Here is a 21,876-nt window from a genome sequence, read left to right as displayed (position 1 = left end):
GTCAGATGGTCTTAACAGAACTCGGGGCTTACGTCAGGAAAAGCGCCTTTTATTCCCCTAGCTTACCCCCGCAGCGCGGCCGCCGGTTGTCCATTGTCTTGCGTCTTGAACGGTGCGTGGGAAGGGGGCTCCAACTACGTTCCCTCAGGCACTCCCCCACTCGCGGCAGACCAGGTCGGCGGTGGCGTGTTCAGTCATAAAGCCTGGTTCGTCGAACTCATCTCGGCTCCCACAATGGAGAGGCGAGGACGCGGTATTGTTTTCCGCACACAGTAGATTTAGTGACGCCGTTTGGCTAGAGCGTAATGGTGACTTTCCAAGAAAAGTTGACGCTGCTGTCGCAACTGGCTGGCAAAACTTGCACCTCAGCGGGCTATTCTTAACAGCATGCTGCCTTTTTAATGTCATTTTGAACATCATGAACATTGTTACTTTGTTCCAGCATTCACTGTAGTAGTGCTTTTGGTTTGACATGCATGCTTCAGCACGCAAGTTCTTAAAAACAGTACTGTATAAGAAGATTTGGTGTGCAGTATATACAGAATGAAGTCTCAATGTTAAGGACTGCTAGGGTGAGACCCCCTCTTAGTACTAAGAGGAAAATAATAAATTATTCAACCGCAAACAAACTGTTAGATACACATAAAAGAGTGAAGATAGCTAACATACATATTAGAACACAACTATGCAAGCACGAAAGCTACTTAAGAATTCTGAGTCAAACTTTTGCATATTGTAAGAAAGATGCAACCCAAATTTTAATGAACTAGTGGTAGAATATTCCTTAAGGTCTGTGAGCGAGGAATTCCATAATGATGTAGAAGCAAAACTGGTGGTGGATTTTCTATTAGAAGCAAAACTGGTGGTGGATTTTCTATAATTAGTTCTGCTGTTTTCTTTCTAGCACTTGTTTAGCTTCCTCTTTTTTACACAGCAGTGCTTTCAGCTTATTGCGCCAGGATGAATTGAAACACACACATAGGTGCTAACCTGGTGCCTCAGTACTTGCTCATTGCCTTGAGGATTGTTGTGCTTTGTTGTGCAGGTGGGCTACACACGAGGGCTGCATGTGTGGGAAGTTCGTTGGAGCACGCGGCAGCGGGGAACACATGCTGTGGTGGGCGTAGCCACACGGGACGCCCCACTTCACTCGGTTGGCTACCAGTCCTTGGTGGGTAGCAACCGCGAGTCCTGGGGATGGGACCTGGGTCGTAACAAGCTCTACCATGATGTTAAGAACAACCCTGCTGTCACCTACCCTGGTGATTGGTGAGTGTACCTTGTTTGCTTCATTGATGTCACTGGAATGCAAACGGGCAAATCAGTTAGAATATAATGGCACAGAGGGCAGATTACAATGGAAAAGAAATGTAGCACAGGCACTGAGGCTGCCACAGTGCCTCTGGTGTGGCAGCGTTTGTTCTCTCTCTGCTTCAATCCTGTTCTGCTCTTCATGCGGTCAAACATTTTTGAAGCCTTGAGCCAACTTGTGCAGGTCTAACTCCTCGCACACGTTTTGACTAGTGAACATGAGTAAATGGATTTAGCATTTAACACCAGCTTAAGGATTCATTATTGTTCATTACTGATGCAATTGCAGGTGTAGTTCTGGAGGGAATAATGAAAATGGCTGCACTAGTCATTGTTCTTTTGGGAGTGCCTTTAGCTTCAAAGCAGGATACATTCTAGACAGAAGCACCATAGAAGCATTCTGTAGCACAGCAAATGTTTGAGCAGATTTGCAGCGTTTTGTAGTGATACACAGCTGCGTGTATTAATTTTGCATAGTGCAGTTTTCAAATATTTGTTAATAGTACTATATTGCAGGGGTTAACAAGTATATTTGCAAAATCAAATTCTGTGCAGCAACTGTCCAGAATACCATTATACAGTTACTACCTGCATGCCACAGGAATTCTACCCTCCTTCAACAATATGACTAATCAGTAAATGCACGGTGACCTACAGTGATATCAGGCTGTTGTAACTGGAACTCGTGAAGCTTGATAGAATTGCTGCTCAAAACAGGAGGTTTAGCTACAGCTCTAGGCAGCCATTCACAAACCACAAGGCTAACCGATAACCAAAAAGTTGACCTGTTTTAAGCGTTTTCGTCACCAGGACAGCTGTGTGAATCATTTGAGGACTTCATGCCACAAAGGAGCAGTGCAAGCACACTGTTGAAATCTCACAGAGACACTTTGGCAACAGGCAACTCATAACGAGATTGCCTTTGGATTCTGCAGCACTAAAGGCTGTCTCAGAGTCATCAGACTTCTGCTAGCCGTGTGAACTTTATGACAAGTCATGTACTATTGTGTTTACTGCAAGCTGTGGTTTGAGTGCTCTCCAGCCAGACTGGTGGCACTAGCATCCAATGCTCTCGATAAAAAAAGTGGAGAAGGTTTCGTCATTCCTGCAATGCACATTCTGTCGCATCTGGCCATTGTGATCACTGCCTGTTAGCTTTCTCAAACAAAGCTGTCGGTTCAGTGCAAAAAATTTAGATTATTTATGAAGCTAGGGTAACAGTGCACCATGACGAAGCACATTGTGCTGAAGGCTATTTAGTGACACCACACTGCTCTGGAGGTCAGTGTATTGCTCAGTTAGGGAAGCAGATGATGGAAAGCATTGTGGTAAGCATGCATTGCTTGACTGGCAACACTCTTTCCACTTCTTTATCCGGAGTGTCACATGTTAGAACCACCAGCTTGACCAGCTGAGTGCTCCAGTCATGGCTTAAGTGTTGTAGCTCATAGTGAATGCAATAGTACAAGTGAAAAGTCCATGTCCTACAATACATTGCTGCATGCTGCAGCAAAGCCTTTGGGAACTATCACTTGGCATAGGCCTTCACTTCCACTGCAGTTGTGGGGCATCATGACTACTTAGCAATGTGAAGGGTGATCCAACAAAAATGACAGCTACTCTCTTCATGAATTCTGCATGGACAGCATGAAGTTCAGATGTCAGTGGTAGAGAACAATACACAATACATTCATAACAGAGCTTGGAGGTCTTCAGTGTCATGGGAGCATCGACTTCACCACTAAACGTCACCACTGCCAGCCTTGCAGGGTTTAATCACCAGACAGAACTGCTTGTTTTGCTGCTCCCTCAAGCACAGCTCTAAACATTGCAAATCTGCTCAAATGCAGTATAACACAGTTGATGCGTTTGTCATTGGTCTGTGAAAACACATTAGGGCAAGGTGCAAGAGCACTAGGGGGGGGAGGGGCAAAGGGTTCGATTATTTGTTTACCACAACCACATTAAGCAAACACACAAATAAGCCAGAGAAATTACAGGGAGAATTAACTTTTGTTTTTTATTCTATTGTGGAAATAAATAAGAAAAAGGAAATGGAAGTGCATGGAAAGACGAACTAGGTGCAGGTGGGAGCCAAATCATCTTCTGCATATATATGTGCATGATGCTTTCATCATCATCATCATCATCATCAGCCTGGTTATGCCCACTGCAGGGCAAAGGCCTTTCCCATACTTCTCCAACTACCCCGGTCATGTACTAATTGTGGCCATGTACTAAGCATGATGCTTTACCACAACTACTGTGGAGAGGAGAGCGAGGAAGCTTCCCAGCCCCAAGCTTTGGGCTAGGACCATGTAAATGTATGCATGATCTTGTAAATGTACTGGGTATCTATCAAAGGGTACCTATTGCAAAAAAAAAAGAATATAGCTGTCTACCTGGTAGAAGATGTCGTGACATGCATTAAATGGCCTGAAAATAGTGTTGCCTAATATTTACAACGCCCCGCAGTGCAATACAGGGATCTAATGACATTGAGCCTAGTCTTTAACCTGGCCATGTATTATGCCCAGTTTGGTCATAAAATGTGGCATTGATGTGTACTTGTAACTTTACACTCGCACATTGTGTCAGACAATTCTATCGGTGAGGTGCTGCTCGTTTAGTCATTTTAACAGACTTTTTCTAGTATGCAAGTGCACTTTGCCACATTGCACATTTGTACCACTAAGGGCAACACTGTTGATTGTTCAGATTAAGATGACGTGGGAACTGTTCATGCTGCCTGTTGCACTAGTTTGCTCATTGGAGCCTCATCAACATTTTCCATTTCATAAAATGGACAGACTAGGTCAGTATAGGCTGATTAAAAGATTGACTATGCCATCATCAACTTGGCAAGATGTCTTGCAGGAAAGCTAGCTTTAATATTAGAGAAAGGGTAATTTTCCTTTTCGCAGAATTGAAGAGCAATTGTACATGATGAATCCCTGTTTGTGGTGCAAGGGCCCAGTACAGTCGCCAACCAATAATTCAGGCAAGCTCAAATATTCGAACAGCTGCGCTGCACTGCCACTGGCCCTGCAGACGTAAGAGTGGCTGTAATGTTGAACACCTTACATCGCATTATGCGATGATTCGAGCTTTGACTGCACAACCAAACGCAAATTTGGCCACCATGTCGTGCAGAAATAAGATTATTTTGGTTTTCATACGTTGCCAGCATGTTCATCAAATGTTGCAGGTGCCTTCTTGAAACCTAAACTAGCAAAGCCTAGTCAATCCAGTAGTTTACTGCCCACGGCCAAAGCATACGACAGGCCAAGTTGCTAAGTTGTAAAGACTGCATTTCCAATTTGCCCTGTGAGTTCCCCACATCCAGTATTTGTTAATACAATTAAACCTTGATATAATGAAGGTGGTAAAACTTGCAATTTGCTTCATTATATCGAAATTTTGTTATATTGAAATTAAATTTTTTTCTTTGAATAAACACAGTTGCTAGTAAATTGTTCTTCAACGGAAAGGGCTGCAATACTTTCCAAATCATTGGGAAGTTGAAAAAGGCAAATTTGAATGAGAAAAAAAAACTAATTTCGATGAACTTGAGAGTCCGCGATGAAATATATGGTTTTATGCCGAGTCGATATCTTCACATCGGCGGTGCGAAGGCAAAACTCGAAATTACACAACTTCCTGCGCGATCATGCAGGAAGACTATGCACAATACCACGTAATCTCGGCTCACCCAGTCTTTGCACACGCAGCTGATTACCTCTATAACACAGGGCGTGTGGGCTGCAAATGAGCTCAGCTATGCTGATAGCTATGCACAGCCTTGGCCACACTAAAGAAAGGAGAGGTGTGCCAGCCTACCCTCCACTTACTCCCTGTTAACTTGAGCCATATTCTAGGACGATCAGTTTTGAAGATGCTGTCACCTTCAAAATACTTGTTTCACTTATTAGTATCTGACATCTAAAGAATGGTGCGACGGTGGCCGACATGGCTTGCCATTGACCTTACATTTATTACGGAAGGTGAAGGTGGAGCAGAACAGCTTGATGGGGAGTGAGAGTGCATTCCTCTAGCTCACTTGTTACACAAGCAACATGCACATGTGCGGTTGATGAGCTGGTGATGATTTCACTGAGTGAAGCATTTGCTTTTCAAGGCACTGCTGTGTATCATGGGCAGCCGGTCAACAGAATCGCCGAAGCAAATGAAAACGCTCTCGCAGAGACACTTGTCAATAGATACGTTCAACGAAAATTTTTCAGATTTGGTCGCAGGACCAAAGGTAAGAAAGGTAACGACTTCTAGAAAGATATGGAAACCTTGGTTAACAAATGAGTGTTTAAAGCTAATTCGTGCAGTCTAGAAGCCCGGATGATCTTTTTGCATTTAATAAATACAGAAACTTTGTAACTAAGTTTCTTCGACATACAAAAAAAGAGTATCTGGAAAAGCTATTTAGGGATGCGGATACCAGAGGCGACCTAGTTTGGCATGTACTTAGTAAGCTCCTAAATCATGACAAAAGTCATTATGAAGAGCTCGAGATTACAGAGAATGGGAAGCAGCTAAAAGGTATAGAATTAGCAAATTGTCTCAATGAACACTTCGCAAATTTAGTGATTAGTGCTCACAATATAGATGCTCTCAATTTTTTGGGTGCGCCTAGTGTAAATACAGCGTTTTTTGAGCCTACGCCACCTGACGAGGTTCACATTGCTTTTATATCCTTAAACAACAGTAAAGCACGTGACATTGATGGTCTCCAGATTAAACCAGTTAAATAGACTTGTTAGGGCTCACTTTCACCCAGGTATTCAATGTTTGCTTGTCTACTGGAATTTCTCCTACAAAAATGCAACAGGCAAAGGTTACTGCTCTGTTCAAATCAGGAGACAGAAATGACATGTCAAATTATCGGCTGGTGTCAGTGCTCCCTGTCATATCAAAAGGCTTAGAGAAGGTCATCTGTAAAAGGGTTATGTCGTTTTGTAAAACATATCAATTATTATTTCCGCATCAATTTGGGTTTCGTAAGGGCCGATCGACTGAGTTAGCTCTGTTAACAAAGAAGGATTGAATCTTGAACGGCTATGAAGAAAAAAATTAACATTAGGCGTATTTATAGATTTTTCCTAAGCCTTTGACAGGATCAATCATATTACTCTATTAAAAAAACTCGAACATTATGGATTACGTGGATTACCCCTGGATATGTCATACTGAGCCCATAGGAAACAATGCGTTTACATCTCGGGCAAAATACTCGGACCCCTGAATTTAGAAGCTGGTGTTCCCCAACGGAGCATATTAGGACCTATGCTGTTCAACATCTATATACAGTATAATCTCGGTGATACGAACCCGGCTTATATGAATTTCGGTGGGATACGAATTCGTAAAATTCACCCGCCAAAATGCATTGTGTACAATGGGCCAAAATTCGGATGTTCCGAACACTTTTCCGCGTCGCGCCGGGTGATACGAACTTCAGTACTGCGACGATTGAGCCAGTCGGTCAGCGCAACCAAATTATGCAGAATGTGCAGCACTTTGGCGTAAACTCCAAAGAAGCGAAGACTGCTCACCATGTAACAAGAAGAAGTTCTAACATGGTTTGAAGAGGTCGCCGCGGCCAGCGTCAACATTGATGGAAAAGTTCTGCGTGAGAAGGCTGCGGACATCGCAGTCACGCTTGGAATTGAAAATTTTCAGGCCTCTGGTGGCCGGATTCACCGATTTCAGGCACGGCATGACCTCTCCTACAAAACCGTTTGCAGCGAAGGAAAAAAGGTTGACGCCTCCGTTGAAGATTGGATGGCAACCACGCTGCAGTCTTTCATCGCGGGATATGACGCTCGCGATGTTTTTAACATTGACGAGGCAGGGCTGTTTTACAATCTTCAGCCCGAAAAGAGTCTCTGCTTCAAGGGCGAAGCTTGCCAGGGAGGACAAAAAAGTAAGCAGCGTGTGATGGTTTTGTTTTGCTGCAACGCTGATGGGTCAGAAAAAATGAAACTGACCGTCATGGGAAAATACGAAAAGCCCCGATGCTTCAAGGCAGCCAGTCATTTGCCCTGCACATATAGAGCCAATAAAAAGGTGTGGATGACGTCGGCTCTGTTCGTGGAGTTCGTCACATACTTGGACCATAGGATGTCATGCAAGAACAGAAAGATTGTTTTGGTGCTGGAGCAGTGTGCAGTGCATCCAAAGCACATGACGCTACAGAGCATCCTGCCTGTATTCCTGCCCCCGAACGCTACTAGTCATTTGCAGCCACTGGATGCTGGCATTATCAGAAATGTAAAGCGCCACTTCAAAGGTTTGTTGGTGCACCACCTCCTTGTGAAGATTGACCGTAAGGACGCAAATATGCAGAATAGACTTTTGGACGCTATGCATTTTATTGCAGTGGCCTGGGAGCGCGTCTCCCCTGCAACCATCGCGAATTGTTTCACAAAGTGTGGGATTTTTTAATCCACAGTGGCCACCACCTCGCAAGTGCCACATCCAATTCCGGTTGATGTCTGGAACAAGCTTGGCGTTGACTGCAGTGCCAATGATCTCATCACCTGTGGTCTGCGTACAGTGGAAGACATCGTGGAGGATGTATTGTCACAGCCTGGAATTTCGACCAGTGACGAAGAAGAAGAAGAGTGCCAAAATGGTGATGACCAACCATCGTCGGCAGCCAAAACTATGCACGCTCTCGATATTCTGCGGCGTGAGAACACTACAGCCCAGTTCTTCAGCTTCGAAAATTCTCTGCTGGCCGACCTCGCGGAGAAGATGACTCAGAAGGACATACGGGACTTCTTTCCATGTAAATAAATATTTTTTTGGGCGTGTCTCATGGTTTCGGGGCGGATTTCGCTTGTTTTTTGGTGATACAAAATTTCGGGTGATACGAATATTTTCGCCTCCACTTGAGATTCGTATCACCGAGATTCTACTGTAAATGATTTCACAAACATCAGTAACTTACCACACCATATACCGTATTTACTCACATAATGATCGCACTCGCGTAGTGATAACACCCCTGAATTTTGTCGTCAAAATTCGATTTTTTTTATTTCTCGTGTAATGATCGCATCGTACCCCTGAATTTTGTCGTCAAAATTTGATTTTTTTATTTCTCATGTAATGATCGCACCCCAAACTTGCCACAGCGATATGTCGTGCGCCAAGTCTAGCTAATATTGATCGTGCTTACCATCTGCCAAATGCTACGTGAATGACGGTCTGCACGCACCAAACATTCTTAAGTAGATGCCTCATTTCATTACTTTCATCAGTTTCCGCACTTCCATGACTAAAAGAAAGCTGCAGCCAAACTTGCCTTTATTATGTGTAGGCTTTATAATGGTTGTGGTCAACAACAACAAAAAGGGCGCCTTTCGGTTCTTCACATCTGTACTAGTGGGCACGCAACAAATCGCGAGCGACAACGATAGTAGCTACATTTACACTGATGCGTTAAAAGTGTACCCTATTCATACGCCAACGCCTGTAACACAGCTAGGATATTCACCCACCCTTAGCGGAAACGTGCCGTATTAGGATCGTAGTGAAGACAGATGCCACAGTTTCCGCAGCATGCTGGCCATGTGTTTCTATGTCACTGGCAGCTAAGTGCGCCCATCTGTTTCTGTCTCCTCAAAGTGGACATGGCTACGTTATTGCCGCACACTTGCCGATATTAACGATATTCATTACTGATACGGAAGAAACGGTTTCAATGCACGTAATATACTCGCGAGAAGAAAAAAAAATCGCGTTCGGCGCGTTAGGCTTGCTCCGCCGGCCGCCATTTTTGTTTTGGTGTCCTGCAGCAAACGCGGTTCGAAAAAAATTTGTTTTTCTTTTCACGGGAAATTTAACTCGTGTAATGATCGCACCCCTGATTTTGCGTCAATCTTTCTGACAAAAGGTGCGATCATTATGCGAGTAAATACGGTAATATACGCAGATGACACCAGTCTTTTCTTCCAATCATGTAATGCTGATAACTTATCACAACTAGCAAACACCGTCCTTGATAAACTATATTTGTGGAGCAAAGCAAATTCTTTACAGATTAACTCTAAGAAAACCAAAGCTGTTCTTTTTTGCACCCGCCCAAAAACATGTAAATCGTAATCTAAACATGTTCTATCAATAAGAACGAATTGACGTCACCGCGGACATGAAAACACCGGGAGCGATTTTTGATCAGCATTTAAGGTGGGGCAAACATGTATAATGCGTGCCAACAACTATGGCAAAAGCATGCGGTACGCTTTGTAGGCTTCGACATGTTCTTCCGTTAAAACTACGGCTAGTGCTGTATACCACCATATTTATTACTCATGCAAATTATTGTAGTCTTGTATAGGGGATAACGTCACAAAAAAAAATTCAGACATTATCTCTTTTACAAGAAAAAAGCATTGTGCCACATTGCTTGTATTTCTTACGGCAGTCATACAAGTACATTCTTTTCTAAGTTTCATGTTCTCTCATGCAATTATCAGTTTTATCTTGCTATGAAATATAAAGAAAGTGTAAAACGAGGCCACACGGGATTTACTGATCTTTGCAATCTAAGCAAACCTCATCACCTCAAATATGACATACGGGAGTGAGAAGCTTGGGTTGTGCATTTTTCACGAACTAATCGTAGAAAGGACAGACTACTGTGCCGAATATCGGTATTACTGAACAGTCTTGAAAAAGAAAACATGAATCTTAAGACTGTTTCACGTCCAATTCTGATGGAATATTTCATTAGCCGTGCGACTGCATGTGATTAGTGTATGTTGTATTTGCATTTCCTTTTCTTGCTTGTAACTTAAGTATGGAATTATTTTGTATTTGTCTTGTATGTGAAAGTGCTTTTATATATTGTTATGTGCCTGGAAAAATATATTGTTTCACCATGTTACATAAGTCTGTAATTTTTCGTTTAGAGAAGGCGTGTATTGCTGGTAAAAAAAAATGTTGGTTATAGTGTATGTTTTTAAAAAACATGTTATCATGCCCTTAGAAATGTTTTTCAAGATACATTTTATGTATTGATGTATTGTTGCGTGAAAAGTGTTCACAAACTGTCTGCTGCCAAATACTGTCAGGGCAGGGGCCTTTGTCAAGCTGCTTAAAATAGCGGCTTTTTGCTCCTGTCCTAGCATTTGTACATTTAAAGATAAATGCTGAAATAAAGGAATGGAATAGAATAGACAGTCCCCAAAGGACCCAATCTGCTGCATCCATATCTTAGAGTGTAGGGCTTGCTAGTTAAGCGTTTGTCGTTATACTCTTCACTTGGCCTTAAAAAAATGTGAGGGCCATTGAACAGTGCCCATCTTCTAAAAGGTTTGTGCATGGTAAAGAGTCAGGGCAGTCTGAGAATAATCCCGAGCCTTCCACCACAGCATCCCTCAAATCAAAGGTGTAGCTTTGAGACGTAAAAAAATCAATTAATCTGGTTGTCTTTGCCTGAGCTGATGCTAGAGCTGATGCTTCTGCTCATCTTTTTTATGAACACAGCCGTCCAGCTGACGAGATATTCTTGGTACCGGATGCATTCTTGGTTGTTCTGGACATGGACGAAGGCACATTGGCCTTTGTGGTTGAAGGCCGATACCTGGGTGTGGCATTTCGAGGCCTGCGAGGGAAAAAGCTCTACCCTGTAGTCAGTGCCGTCTGGGGCCACTGTGAGATCACCATGAAGTACATCGGTGGACTCGATCGTGAGTGCTCGTTTTCATGTCTGGTTTATGGGTAGCCATGATAGCAAACCTTGTTATTTTTTTTTTACCTTAGGTCCATTGAACAATGTGTATTCCTGCAATTTGGCGCATTAATATTGTTCCGCAGTTTTGATACGAAGTCGGTGTGCATAGCATTCATGCACCTGGAGCCATTGCGGCAAGCGAACTATGAGAAAAAGCATTGTCCAACCGTGAATTAACAATTTTCGGGTGCCCTATGAGATTGCAAATGCACTGGAAAGTGGCGGCAAAAACCAACCCTTTGAGCAGAGGCTGAAATGCATTTTTTCTCTAATTCATGATCCTATGGGAACTGCACTGGATGCACATCACTCATGCTTATAACCTTGCATAAGTTTATCGAACACGCCAGTGGCCCGTCAGAATAGGAAAATGCCACCTGAAAGTGAGCTTATTACCAGCTTAGCATTGAAGAAGAGAATGCATCATCTGGGTGCCATCATGCAGTGTTTGTTATTGCAAAGAAATTACAGAGAAAAACATTGCGGTGATTTCGGCTTTTAAAGTAACTGCACTTTCTTTAAATAACATAGCAGCCTAGGGTTAGGGCACAAGAGGAAGACAATGCACATGTACATCAAGGAGCAAAAGTGTACGAAACAGAGGCTTGCTGAGAAAAAAACTTTGTCTTCGTAATTCAAGTTGAAACTGCCGAGCACACTGGAAAATTTGCTATGTTCAGTTTGGACTTCACTCCTCTGTTCCATAAGCAAAGAAGATCTGCTTTATCACAGAATACTTGGTCTGTATACTTTTGCTGAGGACAGTACATATGGCACCACATGTTAGGCTGTTGCTTGCAGTGGGCGTGGTCTGTGCAAAACAAGGTGGTGGTTTTGTGCGAATTACCGTATTTACTCGCATAATGATCGCACTCTTCTGTAAAAAAAGTTGAAGCAAATTCAGGGGCGCGATTATTACGCTGGTTAAATTTCCCACGAAAAGAAAAAAAAGTGACTATAGACTATAGCAACCATAGTTTCTGCCCCATATGCTAGCACCAATAGGTGTGCAGTGATCATACACCTTTCTTTTCAATGATAGTGGTAAGCTCCCAGTCAGGATCTGGCAGTGCCTGCCGTGTGCACTCCGAACCATTTTTATTCTTCTGTGAATTTCCATCTCATGATCAGGGTTCCCTGTGATTAATTGACCTACGTAAAGGTACTCCTTCACAGACTCTAGAGGCTGACTGGCGATCCTGAACTCTTGTTGCCTTGCCAGGCTATTGAACGTTATCTTTGTCTTCTGCATATTGATCTTCAATCTCGCTCCTACTTTCTCTGTTAATTAAGGTCCTCAGTCACTTGTTGTAATTCGTCTCCAGTGTTGGTGAACGGACAATGTCATATGCAGACTGAAGGTGGCTGAGATATTCGCCATTGATACTCACTACTAAGCCTTCCCAAGCTTGAACATCCCTTTAAATTTCAGCATCTTAATATTTTTGTCGAGTACGGGTGTCATTCAGAACATACATTGTATAACATAGTGCAGTCTTCTCAGGCTCACGTTATGAATAGAACAAAGGTGAAAGCATGTTGTGCACTTACAAAGATGATGCATTGAGCCTTGGCTCAGTGGAATTCCCTGGTGGCTTGACTCTGGCATTTGTGTCCTTGCAGCGGAGCCGCTTCCCCTCAAGGACATATGCCGGCGGGTGATACGGCAGCGTGTCGGCAAGACCCGTTTATCGCGGGTGCATGAACTGAACCTTCCAACAGCTCTCAAGGCATACTTGCTGTACCAGGACCGAACCAGTTAATGACCGCCAGCCCTGTGCCACACGGGCTGCCTAGAGTCCAACTGCCGAGCCCAAGCCTCACGCCTGTCTCACATCACGGGTCTGCCTCAGGAGTCCTCCTTATGAGCAATGCACAGGGTGGATTTGTGCCATATTTACACTGATGTAAGGCAGGTGCATTGCCCCTTTTAGTACATTGCTTTCTTGAAAAAACTGACAGTCCACATTTCTGACGTTACAATAAGTGGTGAGATAAGAATCATGCATTACTCTTGCTGTGCCTACTGGCTGACCTCATTGCTTTTAAAATAGTTTGTCTGCAAAGAGAGCTTTTTAGTTATTTGTATATTTCAAGTTTACTCTAATCATCATTCTGGTAGCCCAACAAAATTCTGGTAGGTACCACTCAGATTTTCTGATCAGCATACTAGAGAAGATTCCAGAAAGTGTCCAAAGGATTAGCATCATTCTGGTCTCCTTAAAGAGGGTTCAAGCTGTAGCTAGGCCTCGTGGGAATCGCTGAAATTAAGTGCTCTTTTCAACGCACAAAAAGAGGAATTTTGGTAACATACCGTTTTAAGCAATTTCGCAGTTTCACGAATATTCCTATGTGCTTCCGCTTTGTAGAGCTCTTCATGCCCCTTAGTAACAAATTCCTCCTCTTGTTGTTTTTGCATTCCATTCCTTAAAGTTTGAGCATCACTTGGAACTGTTAGAGTTGGGACAGGCAGTTGCTTGGTGCTTCATAAAGAGCAAGCAGTGATTTAATTCGTGCCAAGCATGACATTTGAGGCATCTCTAAGAGAGCTTGTGGGATGCTGAATTGTAAATAAATTAAAATATATCTATGTATGCCATTATTTATTTAGTATACTGTTTTCATATTTATTTTTTTGAAACACCAATTTGTTGCAGTCTAATGTCGACTGTCTTTTTTTTATCCAAGTTGTTCTACCTTGATTTTTAAATTCTGCTGTTTAATGTCCTTCAATTACTTGTTTCGTGACTATTCCTGCCTTATATTTGGATAAATATGGTAACTGGCACATGTAAAATGCACCTTGCAGATGGTTGGCGCATGTTGTTTCAGTCAATGTTGTTCACAAATGCTGCATGATTCTGGTGTTCATTTGTGACATCTTTCTTCGCAGACTCGCAGAGCACTGCAATGTGCACGATGTAGTATTTTATTTGCAGTTGCTTAGAATTGCGATCTCGCTAAACATCATTATGATATTGATCGTTGCATTAGATTATATACGATTCTATATAAAATATTGCACTGTGTGTTCACCAAAGTATAATTGTGCTTCAGTGCAGTCATGTTAGTGGCTGGCGACATTTAGCGACAAGTAGTATTGTGTATTGTAGTGAGGTGCAAGTCAGCATTTTAAACGAGGTGATAGGCAAATTATCTGCCATATTCTGTTTGATGCATTGCTGCTGTTGCACCTGTTACGAATCCACCCTGTGGTACAAGTTCAGTATGTCAAAGTAGTTTATTATGTGAAGTATTGAACTGTCACGGTAGAGAGTACATTCTGTAATAGTGGGAATTGGCGGATGGTACATTGCAGAGTTTTGGCACCTTTTGTTGCTGAGGAATGCGTGAATTGTTTGGGACTTGGCTCTGTGGCACTTAAAGGCATTTGTGCAGCGTGCTGTGACACTGCAAATAATCTTGGCACCTGTCGCATTGCTGCTTTTTTTTTTTTTTTTTTTGCCGTGTGCGTGGGCATAGCTTAGTCACACCTGCCGGTGCAATGTTTTGTGCACAGTTTCGTCGCCTCTTTCATGGGCTTTGCTCTGAGCCGTTCTGCTGTGAACACTCTGAGGGTCATCAGTTGTAGGCCCTGTAGACCAACCGCACCAGCGAAGAGTGCATCTGTTTCGGCGACCACTTTCTTCGTGAGAAAAACAAGTGGGTTATTTTTGTGTTAGCGACACTTCATGTGTGGCTGGACATTTCTGACCACGGACTGGACCATGGTTTGTTCAGTGTACATAGATACTGAGTATTTGGCTGTAATGGGCTGGCCGAAGTTTGCAAAAGGAGTGCTTGGACAGGACGTTTACAGGCATCAGGCAGCAACATCTTCGGCTGGAGTCACGTGCGGAGTGAGCTGCTGCTAAGGCTTGTCCTGCAGTGAATAGGGAAGGCTGCTGTGAACCATAGCGAAACTTTTCGCTTGGGCAGGTTGCTTTCTCGAGAGACTGCAGAAGTTAGCTGTCCAATTACTGCTGATCTAATATGTTACCACATGTGCAGTGTGACATGTAGAAATGGCTTTTGTTACTGGCAACTTGCAATATGAAATTTTTCAATGGAACAGTGTGATGCAGAGAGACCAGTTAGGACTTGCCTGTGCAGTGGCTGTTGCTGTAATCAGTGTTGCTAGTGCAAGAAGCAGCTGATGTGTGCTTTTGCTTATCCACTTGTTGCTTTCCTCTCTCAAGCATCAGTTCGCATCGAGCTGGATGCAATAAATGTGCTGCATAGTGCCTCCCAGCAATATAGTGCCGTTTCAGTAAAAGTCCGTTGCGAATTCCACTGAAGGTTAGGCAGATGCATCCATTTTCTATATCAGAAGCAACACCCAAGATTAGCTTTTATTTTTTTTTTGTTCATATCAGTATTTTCTGGCCAGAATGAGCGTTTTGCAATGGTGAGCACATTTTTGTTCAGGTGAATGCCATTAGGTGATCAGATGATCTGAATGTGGTAGTGTGGTGCAGGACATTTTATCTCTTCGTGTTATTGCCGTGGAAACTCACGGGGCTAGCAGTATGTGTGTCTGCACTCCGGTGTGGTGAGCACGTTTAGGAGTGGTTGAGTGGTTAATGCAGTCATTGTGTAAATCCTGCAGTTCTGTTCACTTGTTCGGCATTGCTCCTTGTCTACGTTGCAACTGTTTAGGCTAATGAATTCGACAAATATTGCACATCTGAACAGAGTATCTTACGTTTGCAGCCAGAAAGCAGAACAGATTGCAGTTCTTTCTGTTCATTGGCGCCTGATTGGTGCTTGTATTTATTGTCGTCCCTGTGTTAATAGAGAGTGTTTAGGGTTGTCATGCCACGGCATTCACAGTAATTTGAATTTAACAAGAATATTATGTTCCGATGAGCAACTAATGAGTTTGTGGGGCCTTTCTTTTCGTTTCTCACTTCAGCAAAGCGTAGTTCTGAGGAACATCTTGCCAATGTATATTTAGCTTTGTAAATTGAAAACAATTTGCTGTGTTTGCTGAAATATCCTTGTAATATAAATTTCAGGGCCATCTCTCTGCATTGATATGGCGCAAGACTTTTTATTTATTTCAGAATGTCTGTGCACTTTTTGATGCTACAATCTTCTGCTACATTTTTGAACCGGTTACTTGGGAAGTCAACAAAAAAAAGAAGAGCTGGAATGTTGGCGTCAGCTGGCGGTGATGGGCCTGTGCATGTGGAAGTTTTTAGCTGCGATGTCTGAGCCTTGTGGCAAACCAGATTACTTCCATGCCAGTGGCATTTAGCATGTTTCACGAAAGAAGCCACAGATGCACAAGCCAAGCTACTTTTGGCTGAATCATGAATTTGTGGCTAGGTTTATTCTGAACGAACTATGTACATGCAGCTTTAGGTTACTTCATGGAAATTTGTCAACAGGCTTTTCACAAGACCCTTCGGCATAGCATGATAAATTTAATTTATTGCATATGTTGGCAAAAGCTCACCAGAAGGAGGCAGTGGCATGCATCAGAGCATTACAAATTTGCTGACTATTCATGGATGCTGTGGGATGGGAGAGAGCCATTGCAAGCCTCTTGCACTTTGCTGCAGGAGCAGTGTTTGCTGTAGGGTTTCAGATCTTTGCTACCACTACATTGCAAAAGATGCTTCAAAGGCCGCAGCTTTTAATCAGGGGGAATCAGCTGAATGTTCAGTGGCTGTGGACGCTACAGAATTTGTGCCGAGTTAATGTATATTGCCGATTATAAATCAACTCCGATTATAATCAAAAATAATGTACAGCGCGAAGAACAAGGACAGCGATAGACGACATACACAGCGCGTCCTTGTCCTTCGCGCTGTACGTTATTTTTGATCATGAATTACCAACTAGCCCAAGCAACCACCCTAGTTCTGATTATAAGTCAAACCCCCAACTTGCAACCCCTTCTAGGCAAAAAAAGAAAACAGCGACACAAATTGCGCACACCACTGTTTGCAAGCAAAGCGATATGCAGAAATGGCGAACAGGCATGCAAAGAATGCAAAAATGTGCAAAGACGCTTGTGGGTGCATGTTACCGGTCACATGGTTTAGTTCCCCGCGAAGTGTTGTCAGCCCACATGGCACTGCCAGCTTTTCCGTGCAGCACCCACGGTTTGTCAACAAAGCATTTCTATCCATCGTACGAAAACAAAACTTTAAGGCGTATCGCAAGATAAATTCCTCCTTTTTTTTTTTTTGTAAGCAGCCCGCTTTCACACCGTGTCTGATAGCTATTGCGGAATTATGCATGCACGGCGTTACGATATTACCTGCAGCTCGATCGAAACTACTTTCTACTCCATAGATAAGTCGACTTTATGATTCCGCATATAGGGCAACTTCGATTATTCGTCGACCCTTGATCTTTGGAAGGTCATTTCATGAAAAGAACATAGACATATAACCGGCAGTATATGGTAGTTTTGTGCATGTATATTGATGTATGGCCAAAGAAAGTTGTGGCAAAGCATCTGTTTGTGCTCACTGGCTACAGGGAAACTATTCAGGCGCACTGGCGCAGAAACTATTCACTGGACATACGTAGCATGATCTTTTTTTGAAAGGTGTACTGACAACAAATTCTTGTCTTGTTTTTATTACTTCATTGAATAGCTGTCGACCCTGTAATTACCGTATGGAGCCTCAATTTCCCATGAGCACAACAAATGATTTACATTGTCTTTGAATACGACCATTTCAAGACGCCCACGCAGAGCAGCATAGCTTCGAATGTCAAAAAAGAGGTTCTTCACGTCGCTGAAACCTGTTGTGGCGGCCTCATGGTACCAAATACCATTGACATGTACGCACACGCACTTTGCTGCCAAAAGCTAGAGTCCATTCAGTACGTGACGGGACAAAAGTAGAGAGTGCCATTTCCAAGAGAAGCACACAATTGGAAGGGCCAGTGTGGTACCTTTCGGTGACGGGATCATTGTATGGCTTCCAACCACACGACCTTGTCACCTCCGCTTTTGGTGGTGGGACGAGCCACAACTAGAACGTCCGAAACTGCGCTTGTGTGATTTGGATGGGTTGTACGAAAGGTGCTGTAATTATTCATTTGTGTTGCTCTCAAGGAATTGAGTCTTCGTACCATGACTGTGGAGTTGACAGCTACCTAAAAGGGGCAAGGAAAGCTTGACACAAGATTTTCTTGTCGGTACTCCTTGAAGTTCTTTCATTACCAAGTGTGAAAGCTTCTATTGTTCATTGTGACAATCTTCATATCAAGAAAGCAGTTGTGCAAGTAGTGTGGCTTTCACCCTGCTTGCAGCCAGTAAATGCAACAAAATTACATTTGTTGCCAATTTATGATGCCATATTCAGTTGGTGCTTTGCTACGAGGACTTCCAGACATACATAAACTAGCCTTACAGGGCACCTAAATATCTCATTTCTTCATTACTGCAGTTACAGTGGTACCAAAGCACAAGTGTCGTTTTGTTTTGCATGAGTTCAGTAAAAAAGACAGTTGAAAAGTCTGTCCATTTCCTTGTTGGTAGCACTTGATAGGCTAAATTAAATTAGGTGCAGGCTGCTGTTACATTCGCTCTTGTCCGGGTAGGACAAATTCATAGTTCATTCACAAGTGTCAAAGTCTGGATTGGAGTTTTGTGTTTGGTGTAAAAGACTAGTGTAACGTGGAGCTGTTCGCAAGTCTACTGGCATGGTAGTTTACCACTGATTAGTCACTCTGCCCACCAGCAGGACTGTCACTGTTAAGCTGAGGCTTTCAAGAACATCTGTTAGCACTCCCCAAGTTGCATATCGTACCACTGGAAAGGTTTCTTCATCATCTGACGACTTTCCAGGCCTAGCATGGGTCTTGCCCAACACTTCGTACTGTGTTTGCAAAAAAAGTGCAGTTTCGCTTTTCGACCATGCTGCGTTGATCATCTGAATGGAAGGCCGCCTTCCCATGTGGGCTGCCATGGACAGCTGCCACCTTCAATGCTGGATGTCTGTGTCAGTGTTGTGGTGTAGATGCCTCGCGATTTCGTGTATTAGCGAATAAAATGCCGAGGTTTGTATGTGCGCGACTGGATTATTGCGGCGCTGCGTGACGCCTAACTGTCATTGCCTGGAGTGCCACTTGACAAGTATGGCTTGGCACACCTAGGAAATGGTCCTCGTGGCAACCGTTTGGTACAGAATTGGTCATGTTTTGTCTAGAGGGCGACGGCAGCGAGCTCAGCTGTGCATCTAGGTAGTTTGCTGAGGACCACTGGCTTTAGGCGAAGCTGCTTGTAAGACGAGCGTTACAGTACTTGGTGAATGCCGAGGCTTCTCCCAGCGTGTCATGGAGCCCTCATGTCTTGATACCATAGACTGATACCGTGTCCGAGACCGTAGGAGAGACAACTCTTGGCAGTGGGGTGACGGCAGTGGCAGCGATGTGATCAAGCGAATTGCCATAGTACCAAAGATTTTGTTTCTAAAAGCCAGAAAACATTTTCTTTCTACCGTTGTAAGGACTCGAACGCTACTTTTTCTGTAGCTCATTCGCAAAGGAATTGGAAGGATCTGAGGCACCAGCGGCACCACCGTGGCAACTGCCGTCGCTGCATTAGCTGCGCATGGCACAGATGCCTGTGTGATGCAGAGCATTGTGCGCACTGGCGGATCCAGCCGGGAATGAGGGCAATGTTGCGCTGGAAGAATTGAGCGTGCAGTGAGGGGTGGTGCCCTAGTTGCTATGATAACAGAACTAATCATTGCCAGCCATAATGTCTTCCCGCTGTCTCCCTCCACAAAAGTACCGACTCGGCCACCTGCGCCGCGTAGTGTTTTCCCACGACTGCAAAAACACTTCGAGCCGCTGGTTGGTACACGGTCAGTCATTTTATATTGTTTCGCGCTGTGCAACTATTGGCTCCGCCGAGTACGAGCACCCATGCCAGCTCTGAACCAAACTACTCCGGACTGCTTGCCAAAGGAAACGATCAGCGGGTGATATGTTTTGCTTCACCGTGGTTTGAACATGTCTGATCTGGCAATTGCTAGATGGTCATCTTCTGCTGACGACATGTAATTACAAGCCTTGATTATGCTTCAGACAATGGAAGTTTTCATACTGACTGCATTGTTTCGTGGCAGTAATGTTCGAACTCTTCGGCGCAGGAGCCCCGCGAGTAAGTCGAACCTCGATTTGACGAAGTTATACGTGCAGCGGAAAATTTATTTACATCGCGAATTTCGTTAATTCAAGGTTTTAAAGTTGCAGCATTAAAAACTTCACAGGTTCCCAGAGCACTCCGGGTGGATAATATCTTCAAGGTAAGCATTTGTAAGCAAATCTCAAGGCACATTCACACCGAAAGCGGAGCGTCTAAGCGGACAAGCGGATTTTCGAGGCGGCGAGCGCCCGCGCCTGTTCAGCCGCGTTGTCTGGCTATCCGCGCCGCCGGGAAGGCGGGGCATCTCGCAATTTAGCAATTTCTAGAGGTACTCTACTCTATGTGCTACCAAAGGTAGCATATACAGTAACTCTAGCAATTTCAGGGACGTGCCGCCATCTCGCGGCACTTTGGGTTTGTACGCGCACTTTCGATATATTTTTCGTCGTGGGTCGGCGCGCTCCCGTCCGCTATCTACTTCAGCAAAATGATGAGCTCATTAGACGAAGAGGACGAGATCGTTGGCATTTTACTCGCCACTTGTCTAGTCGATTTTCAAGATTTGTTACAGCGCAACACAAGACAAGGACAAAAGAAAGTATGAAGCGACAACACGGCGCCGTGTCGTCGTTTTATACCTTCTTTTGTCCTTGTCTTGTGTTGCGCTGTAACAAACCTTACTATGAATCCCAACCAACTGGCCCAACTTGCCGTTTTGACGCTTTTGAATAACAGAAGCGAAAAGCCCAGAGAAACACATTCGTTTACATTCGTTCACCAGCGCTTCCGCAGTGTCGGGTTCTGATTGGCTGCGGCCAACTTATCCGCGCGGAAAAAGTCTGGCCAGATCCGTTTGTCCGCTCCGCCTTCGGTGTGAACGTGCCTTCAAGGTCGGGTCGTAATAGCGAGGTCTTGAGCGCCAGCGCGTGCGGTGAACATCGCAACGAGAGGAATGCTACGACGCGGCTCGTGGCGTCCGAGATTTGAGTGTTTGCTCTGCTGCTGCAATGAAGGCGCGGCGCTGGACTCGCGCAGCACAGAAGGCCTGCCACGCTTTTATGCTGGCGTTGTCCGGTTTCAGTGGCGTATAGCTAGGAGTGCCAGACTGGGCACGTTCCCCCCGGAAATTTCGGTATTAGTATGCTGCCAGCCCAGGCCCCCTTCCCTCATCCGCCCCGTTTCAAGTCATGTGCACCCCCCCCCCAAAAAAAAAATAAAATGAAAAAGAAAGACTATGCCGCTGGGTCGCTTGCCGTATTTGTGGGCGCGGTGACGCGGCGCTCAGGCTTGCCAACTATGCTTCAGTGTTAGCGATAGCATTCGGCTCAACTAAAATTTGCATTTTGTTACTAGTGCGACCGTAGGCGTAGAGTTTACATTTTTCATTTTCCAAGTGGGGGCAAGAGCTCGGCGAGCTTTTCCAAACGCCCTCAAATACAGGGTGTCTTTTTAGACAATACATATTTTAGCTACGACCGTGACACATCTATCGTCTCGGCATACGAGCTCTACGGCGAGGCGGAAATACTTTACTGCTGCTTAGGTTACTCTGAAAAGATTAATTTACAATAATTTGTAAATCTTCCTATAATTAGCTTGACGGCAGTTGTTTAATGACAAATTTAAGGCAGTCATATTTTAATGCACCCTCATTTTCTAACGATATTTAAAATCGCACTTACTTCGA

General features: G+C 44.0%; 1 protein-coding gene across 2 annotated transcripts in view; it reads left to right on the top strand.

Annotated features, from left to right (window-relative positions):
- The window catches only part of gus (splA/ryanodine receptor domain and SOCS box containing gustavus), a 28,304-nt gene extending 9,197 nt beyond the window's left edge, over positions 1 to 19,107 (top strand). For both annotated transcript variants that reach the window (XM_075684402.1, XM_075684403.1), the window contains exons 4-6: positions 1,046 to 1,269; positions 10,822 to 11,024; positions 12,692 to 19,107. In XM_075684402.1, coding sequence (XP_075540517.1) covers positions 1,046 to 1,269; positions 10,822 to 11,024; positions 12,692 to 12,831 — 567 coding nt within the window. In that variant the 3' untranslated portion in view covers positions 12,832 to 19,107. The remainder of the gene's footprint in view (positions 1 to 1,045; positions 1,270 to 10,821; positions 11,025 to 12,691) is intronic.
- The last annotated feature ends 2,769 nt before the right edge of the window (positions 19,108 to 21,876 follow it).

This window comes from Dermacentor variabilis, chromosome 3, assembly GCF_050947875.1.
Source record: "Dermacentor variabilis isolate Ectoservices chromosome 3, ASM5094787v1, whole genome shotgun sequence".
Lineage (NCBI taxonomy): Eukaryota > Metazoa > Arthropoda > Arachnida > Ixodida > Ixodidae > Dermacentor > Dermacentor variabilis.
Note: the sequence above shows the minus strand (reverse complement) of the source record. Positions and strands in the feature narration are given on the sequence as shown.